Here is a 13821-nt window from a genome sequence, read left to right as displayed (position 1 = left end):
TCATACAAAGACGCCGAAAAAGAAGTTGTGGTGGTGGAGGTTTCGTTGTTGATGACTTGGAGGTTTTGGAAAGTGGCCATAGCTCAGGATCTGCGGCACGCTAGCGGGCGCTGCGTTGCAGTGAGGATGGCGATGTGCTTGTATAGCAGATGAGATAGTTTGTTATAGCTCAGAATCGAGTCAAAGATAACATTTGATCTTGGAACTCTCTGCAGTCAGTCAAACGTATGTATTTTGCGTTATGTAGTAACTTGGGTTCTGGACAGGCAGTCGCGTTGGTCGAGACTAGCCCGAATTAGTAACGCGTATCAGGATTGCTCTCACTGACCCATACTGCTTGCTTGCTCTACTCATCATCAACGTATCTTCTTGACTGATCTTCGTCACCTGTATGATTTCGAAAACCTAACAACAGATAAGAGAACGTATAACGCGTTCACGATGGTCAAAGGGGAAACCCCGGACGAAAAAGGTGTGGACCAGTGGTCGCGCGTCGAGCAATTCCCTGAACACTTGAAGAAGTATGGCTCATCCTCTACCGAGTTCGTAAAACTTGGCGGCTGACACTAGTAGATACTGGCACCAGCGATTCAAGATATGGGAAAAGTACGACCAGGGCATATGGATGACTGAAGACGCTTGGTTCGGTGTTACACCAGAGCCCATTGCCAACAAGATCGCAGCCCATATCGCGGAGTCGGCGCCTAAAGATAAAACCGTCATCATTGACACATTTGCTGGTGTCGGTGGCAATGCCATAGCATTAGCGCGTTCAGGTCGCTGGGAGCGCGTCTTCGCCATCGAGAAAGACGCCAAGACCTTGATGTGCGCAAAGCACAATGCTGAGATTTATGGTGTGAGCAACAAGATCTTCTGGCTCAATGCAGACTGCTTCACTGCCATCAACAGATTCGCTGGTCAGAGCGATGTTGTCGTGTTCGCTAGCCCGCCATGGGGAGGTTCGTATAGTCAAGGTACCGTTGTGCGAAACATGCTGATTGACATAGGAACCGAATACGGGGCAGAGGATGTCTTCGATCTTAGTAAGATGGAGCCATATAATCTGGAAACACTCTACAAGAGCTTCACGAAGATAAGCAAAGAAGTTGTCCTGTATCTGCCAAGAACGTCGGATCTTAATCAGATTGCGAGGTATGGGCAGGATGGGAAGAAATTGGAGGTTGCTCATTATACCATGATGGGTGCTAGTAAGGTACGAACTGTATTGCTACAATGAAGCTGGATTCTCTATTAATGTTGCGCAGGCACTTTGTGTGTATTTTGGCAATTTCGACTTTGAGATGGAAGAAGAATCATAGTTGGGAGGCGCGAAAAAGAAGACAGAGGCCACCAGTTTCATACGCCACAACTTCACAGGGGTTGGATTGTTGTTCGTTTTAATCTATTTGGGGTATCACCTTCTCCAACCAAGCACACAAGTCTCGAAGCTCAGCCGCGCCCAAGACATGCCCCATTCCCTCATATTCTTTTACTGTTACCTTCTCTTTTTCGATACCGAGTTCGAGCAATCCTTCGTAACACAAACGATGATAACGCTTCGGCACCAGCCGATCCCCTGTTCCTCTTGCCAGAAATATCTCTCCACTTCCGCTCGCATCCTTCGGTAATCCTGCTTGCTCTCTCAGCCCGGGTATTTGTTTTCCCAGAGGAAGGTATCCAGACAAGCCGACCAGTCCCCCAAGTTTTCCAGCGTACTTGGACACCAGGCCAATCAGAAGTGCCATAGCATGACCCTGTGAGAACCCTCCTAGAACAATTCTTTCCGTAGGAACACCCTGGCTGACCAGATCATCAATCAATGTGGTGATGTATGATACTGTTGCCATCATGCCGTCTTCGTCTTCGTCATCCTCGAGCTCGGGTCGTGACGGTGGGTATGGAGAGAGGCGGGTGGGGAGATACCAGGCTGTAGTTGTTAGATCGGGGTTCTCTAGTGCATTGGGGATGGTCCAAGACATGTATGGTAGTTTGCCTGCAGACTGGAATTGATTTGCAACGTTTACTAGGCCATCGGCTTCGTCACCGAGACCATGGATAAAGATGAAAGCAGCCGACTTGGTGATGTCGTCTGGTGGAGAAGTAGGTGAAACCACGATGGGTGGTTTCCTCTCAGGTGCCATGCTTGGTTGTGCAGATGTGACTTGCAGGTAGGCGTATGCAGTTAGCCTGGAGTGAATCGACCAAGTAGCTACTGTACTTTGATGATCGACTTTACGGGATCATGTACTACAGAAACAGATAGTAGCCAAGGACAGCATGTTGTAAAATACAGTACTGTACATGACGGCTGATGTCGAATAGGTTGATGACGAGACGGGAAGCTATTCAGATAGTGTAGGTACCCCGCTCTGATGATGCAGGTACGGCGTCTGGACTTTGGACGCGTCGGCATGTGGATGCACAATTTCCACACCTCCGAAATCTCCGCCGCACCACGACCATCCACACTCGACCCTTCACGATGCCACACGTCGAAGTGCTCCCAAACTCGGCGGCGACCGTCGCACCGGGATGGACGTATGTCGTCGACACGGGCTATGACCCCTCCAAGGTGGCCATCAACCCCAAGAACAAGAAGCGCGCGGCCGCCGCAACGCCAGGCGGTCAGCGCGCCGAGAATGAGCTGTCCGCACGGCAACAGACGGCTGTCGCGCGACGCATAGCAGAGCTAGAACGCGACAACGACCCCAAGCAGCTCATCACGATACCTGGAAAGCCGAGCGTGCCCAAGACACAAAATGCAAGGAGAATCATCCAGTACCAGCGGCAGATCAAGCACTGGCTCGATGACGAAGAGGCACAACTGGGACAAGCAACGGCCACATCCAGAGGGAGCGTGTCTCAGCCCGCAGGAGGAAGAGGAGCAGCACAAGCATCCCGCAGACAGAGTACGTTTGCTTCCGTGCCTGCGACGCCCGTGGAAGCAACCCCAGGACCCGCAGCCATGGCGCAAACGCCATCGCGACTCGAAGACGCAAATGCCGACGATGCGCTACTCTCCATCGACGGCTCTATACCTGCGCCATCAAATCCCGCCGAGCTCGAGGCACTGCTTGCCGCGCCGCCGCTCTCGTACGCTGCAAGCCACGCAGCGCCTCCTCCAGCTGGCGGCCCACCACAGAGGCAGTTCTGCGACAACTGTGGATATTGGGGGCAAATCAAGTGTCGCAAGTGTGGAGCACGCGTATGTGGATTAGAGTGCAAGGACGCGCATGAGGCTACAAGGTGCCTGAAGTGGGCATGAAGGGAGACAGCAAATGAATGTGGCATTGCGTGGCGTTGGGATGCTTTATGATACCCTGTACATTTTGAGAGTAATCTGCGGAGCATCCTTGCTCAGTACACAAATTCTTCTCCAACCAGCCGCTCGCTCAGCCTCCAAAGCTTCTCTGGGTCTTCCGGATTCTTCGCTGTCGGCTGCACCTCCTGTGGCGCTACATTTCCATTGTCAAGGAAGGCGCCGTTGTAGTTGTCCAGTCTTGTATCAAAGGCAGCGACAACATGGGTAGCCGCACACTCGTCGAGCGACTTCATGTCAAACTCACGCGCCCAGCCAATCTCTTCATCCTTTGCCACTGTGCGCTTGTCAGAAAGTCATTCGTTGCAGCTTTCAACGTCTGCTACGTACCCACACTCTGCAAGTCTTCATCATCAAACTTCTCAGCAAGAGACGTCCCCATCGTTACTCCTGGGTGCAGACTGTAAGCCCTCAGTCCCTTCGGACCTAGTTTCTCGGCCAACGCATACGAAAACAATATATTCGCCGTCTTGCTCTGGCCGTAGGCTTCCCACTGGTCGTACACCTTGCCGTTCTGAAAATTCACGTCTTCGAAACGTACGCTGCTGAAGCGATGGCCATCGCTAGCCACGTTGACAACTCTCGGTGCTTTTGCAGCAAGGAGCTTGGGCATGATGAGGTTAGTGAAGAGGAAGTGCCCGACGTGGTTGCATCCGAATTGCCTCTCGATGCCTTCAGTTGTGGTGCGGTAGGGGCCCGCCATCGTGCCTGCCGAGTTTACGAGGACGTCGATGCAGGACTCTGGATACTCTAAAACTTCTCTTGCGGCTTCGCGGATCTGCTTCTGTGAGGCAAGGTCCAGGGCTAGAATACGCACTTGGACGTTGGCACTCGCTGGGTTGGACTTGATCTTGTCGGCTGTGGCTTGGACTTTGGATGGCGAACGACCGGCGAGAATGAGAAGCGCGGGTTTGTGCTTTGCAATCTCCTCTACGAATGTTGCTCCTAGGCCGCCTTGCGTTACGCCGGTAGTGATGATGATCTTGCCAGCTATGTTGGCTGCATTGTCCGCTGCGATGGTCGAGGCAAGCGCATTCTGTCGATTATAAGGTAGTGGTGAAGCCATGTTAGTACAAAGTGGATGATGTTTGGAAGAACGTTCTGCAGTCGTAGGTAGACAATTGATAATGCAAAGGCCGTTACTACTTTATCCTTCACGGAAGGACACTTCCTCATATGTTTCGACGACCAGCAACCAGCCAAAACGTGTACACTCTTTGGGTAAGACCTAATGCCGATACAGACGAGGGTGCTTTTGACATGGTCATGTCTGAGCTTAACTCCGTCGTTGGTCCGCCTGTTCATCCGATTTACGTCGGAACACGATTAGTATAAACGAGTTTCTTGGGTCAGTCTGGTTGTTCCGATTTGTCTGGGGTGTCTTAGTATTACTAATTTCTAGATGAAATAGCCGCATGTGACTGGCGCGCGAAGCAATTGATGCAGTAGCGCTGAGTATCGAGGTGACGTCATGGTCATCGAGATATCCATGAATTGCATCTCACCTCTACATCTCTGCACTCTTACGATACACACTCTCCTCTCGATCCTTTAGCCCTAACAACACCGGAAACATTGTAAATGTAAAACCTGTCGCAACAGCAAAGTACACCACTACTGCTACACCGTCCAACCCCTGCTCTTTCTGAGCTTCTAGCCGGTCCTTCCAAACCTCCCACACTGCAAAAGTAAAGATACCAAGTCAGTGGATGTATCACATGCATTTCTTACAGTCACAACTCACCATATGCCGACATGCCTGCTACGAAGCTCGCCACGGCTAAGCTCATGAGTTCGTAAGGAGCTTCCACTAACGTCAGGGACGTCAGAGAGCTTTGCCATACAAGGCGCTCCCGGGCGTTGTAGTACTGGATGCCATTGGAGAGCCATCTCCGAAAAGTTCTGGCGTCGCGGATGACGCCGAGTTCGCGTTGCTGGATGAGGGTAAAAAAGGTGGCGAGCAGGGACAGCATCGTGCTAACGATGAAGCTTGCGCGTGCGAGGAACGTCGCCTCCGCTAGAGCAGGAAGAGAAAGTGCCTGAAGAGCCATGGTCGCTAAGAGAGCGCCCTTGAAGTATCGATATCAGCTTCCAGCACATGAATTACTGAGCTGTTTCACTCATGTAGCCCCCATATCTTAGTTGGAGAAGGGTGTATACATACCACCAACGTGACCAGCTTGAACTGCTTCAACTTGGCGTCCCGCGTCTCCAGCACCTCCTCATCTTGTCCGTCGTTGATCAATTTCTCCAGCACTTCGAGGTCTTTGCAGTCAAAAAGAAGCCATATACGCCACATGTACGACCGCCCGAATCGCGCGCGTGCATACTCATTGTTCATCCATCCCCGAAGAGGCTGGAATCCATCAATAGCATATCGCGGTGCGAGGAGAGCCCGTGCAGCCGCTCGTGCAGGGGTGCCTAACGCACTGAGAAGCTCTGCTCCGGACATTTGACGGACGGTAGGGAAGACGAGGTGAATACCAACATGCTGGATATCGAGATTCCGAGGCTGCGTTTTAATCTAGATAGCTGAGGATTCGACAAGGGTGGTTTCGGAGCCGATGGATTTCTTGGGCAAGGCGTTGGCCCCCAGCCTCAACGTCCCGCAATTTCTTGTGTTGTTATTGGCCGCAGATGGCAGCCTTGCATAACAGGATTCAAAGGACAGCCTTGGAGCGAACGTGGGCGGCAAGGAACCATCTGTAGAGAGTGTTCACTATAACACAAACATTTCAACCTAGGACGATGGGTCTGAAAGTCTGAAACCAGATTATCGATTAGACCGGTTCTACATCCAGCAATGATGGCCAAGTTCCCGATCTATGTTATGATTAGCATATAGACGCGATGGAGTTCTTGACATGATCTGAAGTTGTATATGGTAGCATGCATTGCAGACGCGATCTAGGGTATAACTACCAATTCATGCGTTTCTGGCTCGCTATACTGTCTCTTCCTCCCCTTCGACACAGAATGAAAACGTGACTATGCAGCGCCCGAAGCCTTTGCCTTTTCCTGTTCTTGGAGCTTTCTCCGTGCCGCCAGAATCATCTCTTCTCGCCGTCTTTGCAGGTTTGCTTGCCTTTCACTCTTGTCTGCACTCCATGACTTTGTCTTCGGTTGCTCCTCCTGTGTGGGTTGGTCGGCCTGACTAAGCTTCGAGGAGAGATTGTATCGCGTTATCAGATCTGGATGCGCAGGTCTCGATGGGGCTGGGGCTGCTCGCGCCTGTGTAGGTGCAGGCCGTGGTGCAGGTGTAGGTATTTGGAAGGACGCTGGTGCCTATACGTATGTTAGCATACGTCGACGGTATCGACAAAGCCCAGGTTGTGAGTCTTACAGTGTCTAAACCCCTCCCACTCAACGCCCTCTCTGTTGTCGCCGCAACATTACCACCGTTCCTTTGCAGGTCCCATGCAATATCTCTTCTGCTCAGCTGCGGCAGCATCTCAGCGACTTGGTCTATTTGCGCAGGGTTCACGCGGAATGCAGCACGGTGTGACGCAGCTCGCGTGCCTGGGGCCGCCGCCGTGGGCTTTCTCAAGTACCATCGTACAGCAAGGAGCGTGACGACGATGAAGACAATGACTTGGGGTATGTTGATGCTCTGCTCCGCCATGACTCCAGGCGCCGTATGAGTCGGGGCTCGATGAGTCGATGTGCTGTGATTGCGAGTATTCCGAGGTGTAGCGTACGGTGCGTTTGTAAGAGTCGAGACCTGCAAGCGGACAACAAAAGCGGTGTATGTGTGAAGATGTGACGTTGCAGACGGCTGGATGTATCGGACCTTGAGAGCAAACGCGATAATGATATGCCCGACTTTATGCCCAGTGTTCTGTCAAGTTGATGTGATGTCGACAGTGTCGGGTGAGCCTCGGCGAATCGTGAATTCCCGAAAGGGCCAAGTGCAATCACTCTTACCCCTTGTTATCATTCACCTTGCGACCCACAAGTTCACACACGTCTTCCCCACAACTCCGCCTGATCCTTCTTTCATCTCACCAATGCCGGCCATTGTCTAGGCGTACACTCATTTCCGACGACGATTGCTTTAATATGTTGTGACGTTTGCTTGCTTTGAGATACCCCAATCACCACACTGGATTATATGTACGCTACGCGCTTTGAGATACAATCATGAACCCCCCAGTGATACCACGGAAACCGCTTCCAGTGCCGGCCCAGGCTTACTTCAATGAGTCCAATAAGTCAACTGTTACGTTTGGGTCGCAATCGGTAGCACCTTCACCTCCTGGCCAACAGCAGACGAAAGATGCCAACAGAGTCACCGCTCTCTCACATGGAGCTCCCTCACCTGACGATAAGTCCGTTTGCACACGAAGACGGCCTGGACTCGGATGTGGCGTCTTTGCTGGTATATCAACAAGCACTTTTGGCTCGACACTCTCTCATCACTTCAACAACTTACTGCCACCACATCAAAGATACTTCAACAACCACATCAACCGCCGTACACTCCTCATAATGATCGGCATTACCTTTGCTGCCCTTCTTGCACTCGTCGTCGGTCTCGCTGCAGGCTTGTCCATCCGCTCTGAGTATGTTGCTTATGCTTTGGCCATCTTCTGCACCCTCTACTAACCATCTCCATAGCGGCAATGACCTACCCTCACCCGAGGGAGCCCAGGCCACTGGCGACATGACCTTCTACAACCCCGCCCTTGGTGCTTGTGGTACTAACCATGGTGACAACGATGCTGTCATGGCCATCTCACACATCATCTGTAAGCATTGACTCTTTCTCGACATATCTGCAAGACATACACTAACGTAGCCTCTTAACACCAGGGGACGAATACCAGGTCGGCCCTAACCCCAATACCAACCCGCTATGTGGCAGGAAGATCCGAGCTCATCGCGTCGACGAGAGGACCGGCCAGGACGCCAGCATTGTGGTCTCCATCGTCGACAGGTGTAAGTACTCCAGATGGCACAATCCATCTCACACCACGTCATACTACCATTGCTGACCTGATCTAGGCGGTGGATGCAACCGCAACGACATCGACGTCAGCCCCGCCATGTTTAACAAGCTAGCTGATAAAGCCAAGGGCAGAGTCAACGTGGAGTGGGCCTGGGTGTGAGCTTTGTGACTTCTCTGTCCGGACACAGTCATGACTCAGGGTTGAGTCGGCTGTGACACATTACGACATTACATGGTACTCATCAAATGGTGCGGCATATATTGCTCTCCAATTTCACTGAGACTTTACTCTTCTTCTGCTCTTTGCTTGATACTTGCATCCATCTTCGTTGACAGTGATATCCTTCGCTTCAACAACCTCCATTGACCTGAACACCACAGTGGCTTATGCCGTGCTGCGAGTATCCCTATGCCTCTTAAGCTACCAGGAAAAGCTCCTTCCAAACCTGCCACGGGCGTGCGGTCCTACTACATTAGCAACCCCATACTACCCGAAGAATCTCTAGCATTTGATCCAGTCGCCATTAATAGTTTGGGATCTCAAGCGCCAGGCAAGACCTACGGATCACAACGTCCTGACAAAAGTTTTGGAAAGTTACCCCCGTCTGACTCACTTCGTTCAAAAAGACATTCACAATTCTACGTAACGAACTCGCCTGGATTTCCGGCTTCAGAGTTCGAAGAGGAGCTATCAAGTACTCGTGAGACTTTGTATCCCGACATACCACCTCTAAATCTCTCCAGAGATAAGACATTCGACCAAAGTTGGCAGATTGATAGTGCTCTGCCACAACGAAGTAACGCTGGAAAACTCGAAGATCGAACGGGCGTAAGGCGAGATAAACGCGTCAGCTCTCTATATTCTCAGGTGAGCCCTGACCGCGGAGATCTAATCGAAGGATTCTTGAACACTTCCAAACGTGGTTCTTACAACACCTTACCTCATAAAACCCAAAGTGAAACAAAAGAGAACTCTGCTGGATCAACGTTTGTCGAGATACCAATTAAGTTTTCGGCGCTAGAACAACCTAAAGAAATGGCTGGGAAGTCTCGCGAGCCAGTGGCTTCTAGTGTCAAACGAAACCTCAAGTGGTACTGCGCACTTTGTTTGTTGACTATTCTTATCCTCGTTGTTGCTGTTATTGTACTGGCAGTGTTGGGTTCGGCAAAGATTTCTAGCCTAGAGAACGACGTGAAGGGAACAATGGCAAGTGAAACGCTTAGGTCGTCATCAGCGTTGCCATCAACGGAGTCTTCAGCCTTGGAGGGAGCCACGAGTATCGAGCCACAGTTGGATAGCAAGCCATCGAGCGTCACACTCGTGACCCCTGTCTCTGAAACTAGCGACACTCCCATTCGAAGCCCTACTCCTACGTCCGCAGTCGAGCCCAGCTTAATACGGCAACTGATTTTGAGTACCAGCAGTTCCCTGCCAATCTCTCATGTTTTGCAGACTACGGATATAGATGAGAATCTTATCCGAGGGAGTGGCTATCTAGATCAAGATGAGGATGTCCTTCCTGATAGCATTTTGGCCCAGGACTCGCGCTTGGATCCAAGAGAAGACCTAGAAGACTGCGAGGATGTTACGACTACAATAACAACAACATTGACAACTACGTTTACAAGTACTCTTCGAACATCGAAGCCAGTGATATCGAGTGCTAGGAGCAACTCCGTTTCTCCACAGCTGCCCGAACCCGAGCCCACGGAAGCCAGATCAGAGAGCGTAACAGACACAATTGTTCACGCGGCTGGGCTGTCAACTTCTATAATATCCTACGAGTCAGATCTTCCAGATGCGATATCCTCATCTGCCACCGCAGACTTGACGCTTAGTCCAGGCATGACGCCTTCACCTACTACACCTCCAGCAACCGAAACCTCACGTGAAGGTACTGCTGTTATATCAGCTTCTTCGAGCGCAATAGCGAGACGGCTCGTAGCACCGCTTGCATGGAATAATTTGCGTCACCTCCGACGCTTTCTACCCTTGGTCAATGAGTACGATGACGAAACGCAGCAGAATCGGCATGTACTTCCCTCTCTCACAGTAAATCCTACTGCGACTACAACACGGACCGATGAGAATGAGAACGGTGATACTACAGCGCAACCTATCGGTACAGCGAGCAGCAATGCGGCAGTTGCTCGACAAGCTCTGAATTGGATACCAATGGGCAAAGCCACTTCCGCGTTGACCTCGAAAACTCACAATCACCGTCAAGCGCCTTCTCAATCACCGTCCTCACTACCTGAAGGAAAGTGGACGCCCTGGCAAGCATACTCGCAATTACACGTCCAGGCCGAACAGATGTGCTTCTCAGTCGGAACGTTTCAGAATACTATGCTTACGCCCGTGGAGTACCAGACGCCTGAGGACCTGCAGCTGGGCGAGGAGCTGGATCAGATGATATGCAACACGTTGCAACAGACGTTCCCGGCAGTACACCAAGGAGGCCAGTGTGACGCCCAGAGCGAGTGGCTGAGTCTAGAAAGCAAGATACAAGAGGTGTGTGCCTTGTCGCCGGCTGGTGATAAGCTAGGAGTGGACGTCGAACAGATTTGCAATCTCAGGAAACGGCTTGTTGAGAACGTTGATGGGTGTGGGGGATCCTGGGTGGGAAGCTCCAGCAGTGTGCCACCAGCATCTAGTGGAAAGCCTACAGTAAGTACGGACGCCGAATCTGAGATACTTAGCAGCGGGAAAACTTCCTCGATCTCAAGCATATCGCTGCAACAGAACGCCATGGCGAGCACAAATCCTGGTCCTGCTGTCTCCCTGACCGAACCCGTCTCCATGACGGGCAAAACTTTACTTGTGACTTCCACAAGTGTGTTGCACTGGGTCTCCGTCCCACTTAGTCCAACAACTTCTGAAATCTCGCCAACCTCAGCAATTGCAACTCCCAATGCTGGAATCGGAGTTGTGCCTGAACACCCCTCTCTAACTCCACCCTCAGACTGGACCGTCTCCATGCTTACCTACAGTACTCAAGCCGCCAGCTACACCAGCCTACGAACCATGCCCAGCAACGCGGCGGCAACACCACCCGCCTACACAGGTCCGCATCTGGCCAAAGACTGGACGAATCTCTACCCTTTTCCCATTCCCACAGGCTACGTGGCTCCCAACATTGTCCCTGCGAACCCCCAAATGGGACAGTTGACTTATTTCAATCCTGGTCTGGGCGCATGCGGACTCCCCAACATGAAATCCAACGAGCTCGCTGTTGCGATAAGCTGGGAGCTGTTTGACATGGGGCGAGAGATTGGAGGTTCAGCTTTGGAAGAGGGATGGAGGTCAGATGGGGTGAATCCAGATGGGACACTCAGAAACCCTGTTGACCAGACCTCAAGTGCGCTTTGTAACCAAGGGATCAGAGCATGGATAGGCGGGGAGAGTGGAGAAAGGCTTGTGGAACAGGAGTTTGTGGTGAGGGACCGATGCGAGGGGTGTAACGTGTCGGATCTGGATATTCAGCCGGATGTTTATTCTGAGTATTGGGACGCGCTGGACAATGGAAGGATTCAGGTTACGTGGGAGTGGATGCAAGAAGCGCCTACTGACGTGCCAGGCTAGGGCAGTGACTGCGTGTTTCCCTAGTAGGAGGTATTTTGTACTGATTCTGTTGTGTGTCGTAGTTGGTCGCGTCATTTCGACGAACAAGGTTTGTAGATGTTATAACCAGATACCGCATCATGTTGGATCGGTTCACTTGGCATTTTCTCCTCTACGCCAGTGCTTCGCAATCATCCTACCAGGCAACACACCCTGATTGTTCTTCATCGCATAAACCTTCAACGGCCCACCTTTCTCATCATATACTAACACCGCTGCCTTCCCTTTCATAAGTGCAACGGCATTCCGCAACTCCGTAAGCAAAGTCACCATCTTGCGCAGCCTATCTTGATTGACCTCTTCCCATAGGGGGAAGTTGGACTCAACATTACTGATTGTGACAGAGTGTACCTCGCCTTCGTTATGGTTGCCGTTCATGAAGTAGGGTGTGCGGCCGAACCACAGCTGTGGTAGCGCTTCCCAAGACATGCACGCTTCTTAGCTTTCACTTCAGCAAGTTTAGAAGAATCGACAAAAACTCCTTTCTGGACAACTCTGGTAGGCTTAACGGCAGGAGCTTTTCTACTTTTCGATCGAGATGGCGCCAGGCCTGCCATGTCCAGCTGCGCCATAAGAGCGGTAGCAGTGTCGACAGATTCTTTGGGAGGATGTGTGTGTTCTGAATCGAGGGCGGTATCCGGATCTTGATAATATGCGTCGACTTCGAATCGAACAACACAGTCCAGAGGGCCAATGTGGTATCGGATGACCCTATGATGGCTACTGGAATTTGCCATACCATGATCAAGCTCGGTAAAGACCTTTTCGAAATTATGCCCATAGCCCGCGTTGGATGTACCGTTAATAAATTGCAACGTATTCTTTTCTTTGCGACTGATTACAAGCGTTTTTTCGATCATGTGTAAGTCCATACAGAAGGCGTCCTGCCTCTTCCCAGCCGAGAAGTCGAAAAGTTTGCGCAAACTGTTGCGGTTGACGATAATGTCGACTTGATCTAGCAGGGCATTTGGTTTTGTGACAGCGAGGGCGGCGAAGGCAGGCTCGAAAGGAAATCTGGGCACGCGATAAGCGTTTTGATCGATGAAGTGCTGCCCAGTATCCTGGTTCAGAGTGGTCGGCAATGCGGGAGGGTTCCATCTGGGAGGCGCGCCAGGAACGTAGATTGCGCTATTATTCTGTCTCTGCCAATTGTAACTGCACAAGGTCTCGAAGCCGCCCTCTGAGGATACCTGGATACTGGCTGGCTGCAGTGATTCTGCTTCTACTGTTCGCAAAGGCGATCCGGTAGTATTTCGAAACATCCATGACGTTCCCCGAGGAGGCCTCTTGGGTAAGAGATGTGTCGGTCGGGTTGATGTTGGATTCGGCGAGACTTGTTCGCCCTGAGTTGGTTGGGAGAGAGTTGACTTGACTAACGATGCTATCAATGGTGATGTCGCCAACGGTATCGTCTTTGCCGAAGGGGCCTCCAAGGCTGTAGCTTCTGCTTCTTTTCTTGCACGTCCGCTACGAGTGAAGTGAGCTTGAGTTGATGGAAGTGCGGTATTGCCTACCCATGCCTGGGCTCTTGATTGTCCTGTCATCAGCTTACGCGGCAGATGAAGAGCAATAGAAGAACGGGATATATAGTTGATGCGCATAGCAGTTGAACGAGTAAAGAGTGATCAGAAAGGTGACTTTAGGGACCAGCAATAACAGGCAATGTTTATGCATGCTGACATGTAGTGGTCAAGGCTATTCGCCGTCGAAGCTCGGCTGGATTGGCTGAGTGAAGGTGAAGGTGATGAAGGTACACGTAACATGTCGGATACGTACATTGGAATGATTGTCCTGCACGTCGGAGGCACAGTTTCGACTTGCATTTCAGCGGAGCAAGAGATATGTGGGATATGGTAGCACTTTCGTCGGGGGCGACAAAAGTGCGTGTGGAAGAGTGTGAGGGTGGTGTCTGTGATGATGAGAGATGCAGGT

General features: G+C 51.4%; 7 protein-coding genes across 7 annotated transcripts; 3 read left to right on the top strand and 4 right to left on the bottom strand.

Annotated features, from left to right (window-relative positions):
• Window positions 1-441: 441 nt before the first annotated feature.
• Window positions 442-1319, top strand: ACET3X_000866 (uncharacterized protein; the record flags this gene model as incomplete). The annotated part of the gene is made up of 4 exons (XM_069448209.1): window positions 442-521; window positions 574-959; window positions 1008-1213; window positions 1266-1319. 4 exons carry the CDS (start codon window positions 442-444, stop codon window positions 1317-1319), a joined length of 726 nt encoding a protein of 241 aa, XP_069311108.1.
• A 1163-nt stretch (window positions 1320-2482) lies between these two features.
• On the top strand, window positions 2483-3265 carry ACET3X_000865 (uncharacterized protein; the record flags this gene model as incomplete). Its single annotated transcript, XM_069448208.1, has 1 exon — window positions 2483-3265. The coding sequence occupies one exon, from the start codon at window positions 2483-2485 to the stop codon at window positions 3263-3265; it is 783 nt and encodes a 260-aa protein (XP_069311107.1).
• A 92-nt stretch (window positions 3266-3357) lies between these two features.
• ACET3X_000864 (uncharacterized protein) lies at window positions 3358-4385 on the bottom strand (the record flags this gene model as incomplete). Its single annotated transcript, XM_069448207.1, has 2 exons — window positions 3358-3596; window positions 3650-4385. The coding sequence occupies 2 exons, from the start codon at window positions 4383-4385 to the stop codon at window positions 3358-3360; spliced, it is 975 nt and encodes a 324-aa protein (XP_069311106.1).
• A 441-nt stretch (window positions 4386-4826) lies between these two features.
• On the bottom strand, window positions 4827-5771 carry ACET3X_000863 (uncharacterized protein; the record flags this gene model as incomplete). The annotated part of the gene is made up of 3 exons (XM_069448205.1): window positions 4827-4999; window positions 5064-5388; window positions 5484-5771. 3 exons carry the CDS (start codon window positions 5769-5771, stop codon window positions 4827-4829), a joined length of 786 nt encoding a protein of 261 aa, XP_069311105.1.
• Window positions 5772-6307: 536 nt separating this feature from the next.
• ACET3X_000862 (uncharacterized protein) lies at window positions 6308-6941 on the bottom strand (the record flags this gene model as incomplete). Its single annotated transcript, XM_069448204.1, has 2 exons — window positions 6308-6604; window positions 6663-6941. The coding sequence occupies 2 exons, from the start codon at window positions 6939-6941 to the stop codon at window positions 6308-6310; spliced, it is 576 nt and encodes a 191-aa protein (XP_069311104.1).
• Window positions 6942-7269: 328 nt separating this feature from the next.
• ACET3X_000861 (uncharacterized protein) lies at window positions 7270-8530 on the top strand. Its single transcript, XM_069448203.1, has 4 exons — window positions 7270-7881; window positions 7937-8067; window positions 8132-8257; window positions 8324-8530. The coding sequence occupies exons 1-4, from the start codon at window positions 7460-7462 to the stop codon at window positions 8425-8427; spliced, it is 783 nt and encodes a 260-aa protein (XP_069311103.1). The 5' UTR covers window positions 7270-7459; the 3' UTR covers window positions 8428-8530.
• Window positions 8531-13020: 4490 nt separating this feature from the next.
• Window positions 13021-13712, bottom strand: ACET3X_000860 (uncharacterized protein; the record flags this gene model as incomplete). Its single annotated transcript, XM_069448202.1, has 3 exons — window positions 13021-13356; window positions 13404-13416; window positions 13666-13712. The coding sequence occupies 3 exons, from the start codon at window positions 13710-13712 to the stop codon at window positions 13021-13023; spliced, it is 396 nt and encodes a 131-aa protein (XP_069311102.1).
• Between the last annotated feature and the right edge of the window lie 109 nt (window positions 13713-13821).

This window comes from Alternaria dauci, chromosome 1 (genome assembly GCF_042100115.1).
Source record: "Alternaria dauci strain A2016 chromosome 1, whole genome shotgun sequence".
Lineage (NCBI taxonomy): Eukaryota > Fungi > Ascomycota > Dothideomycetes > Pleosporales > Pleosporaceae > Alternaria > Alternaria dauci.
The sequence above is the reverse complement of the archived record's forward strand: the minus strand, read 5'-3'. Positions and strand labels throughout refer to the sequence as shown.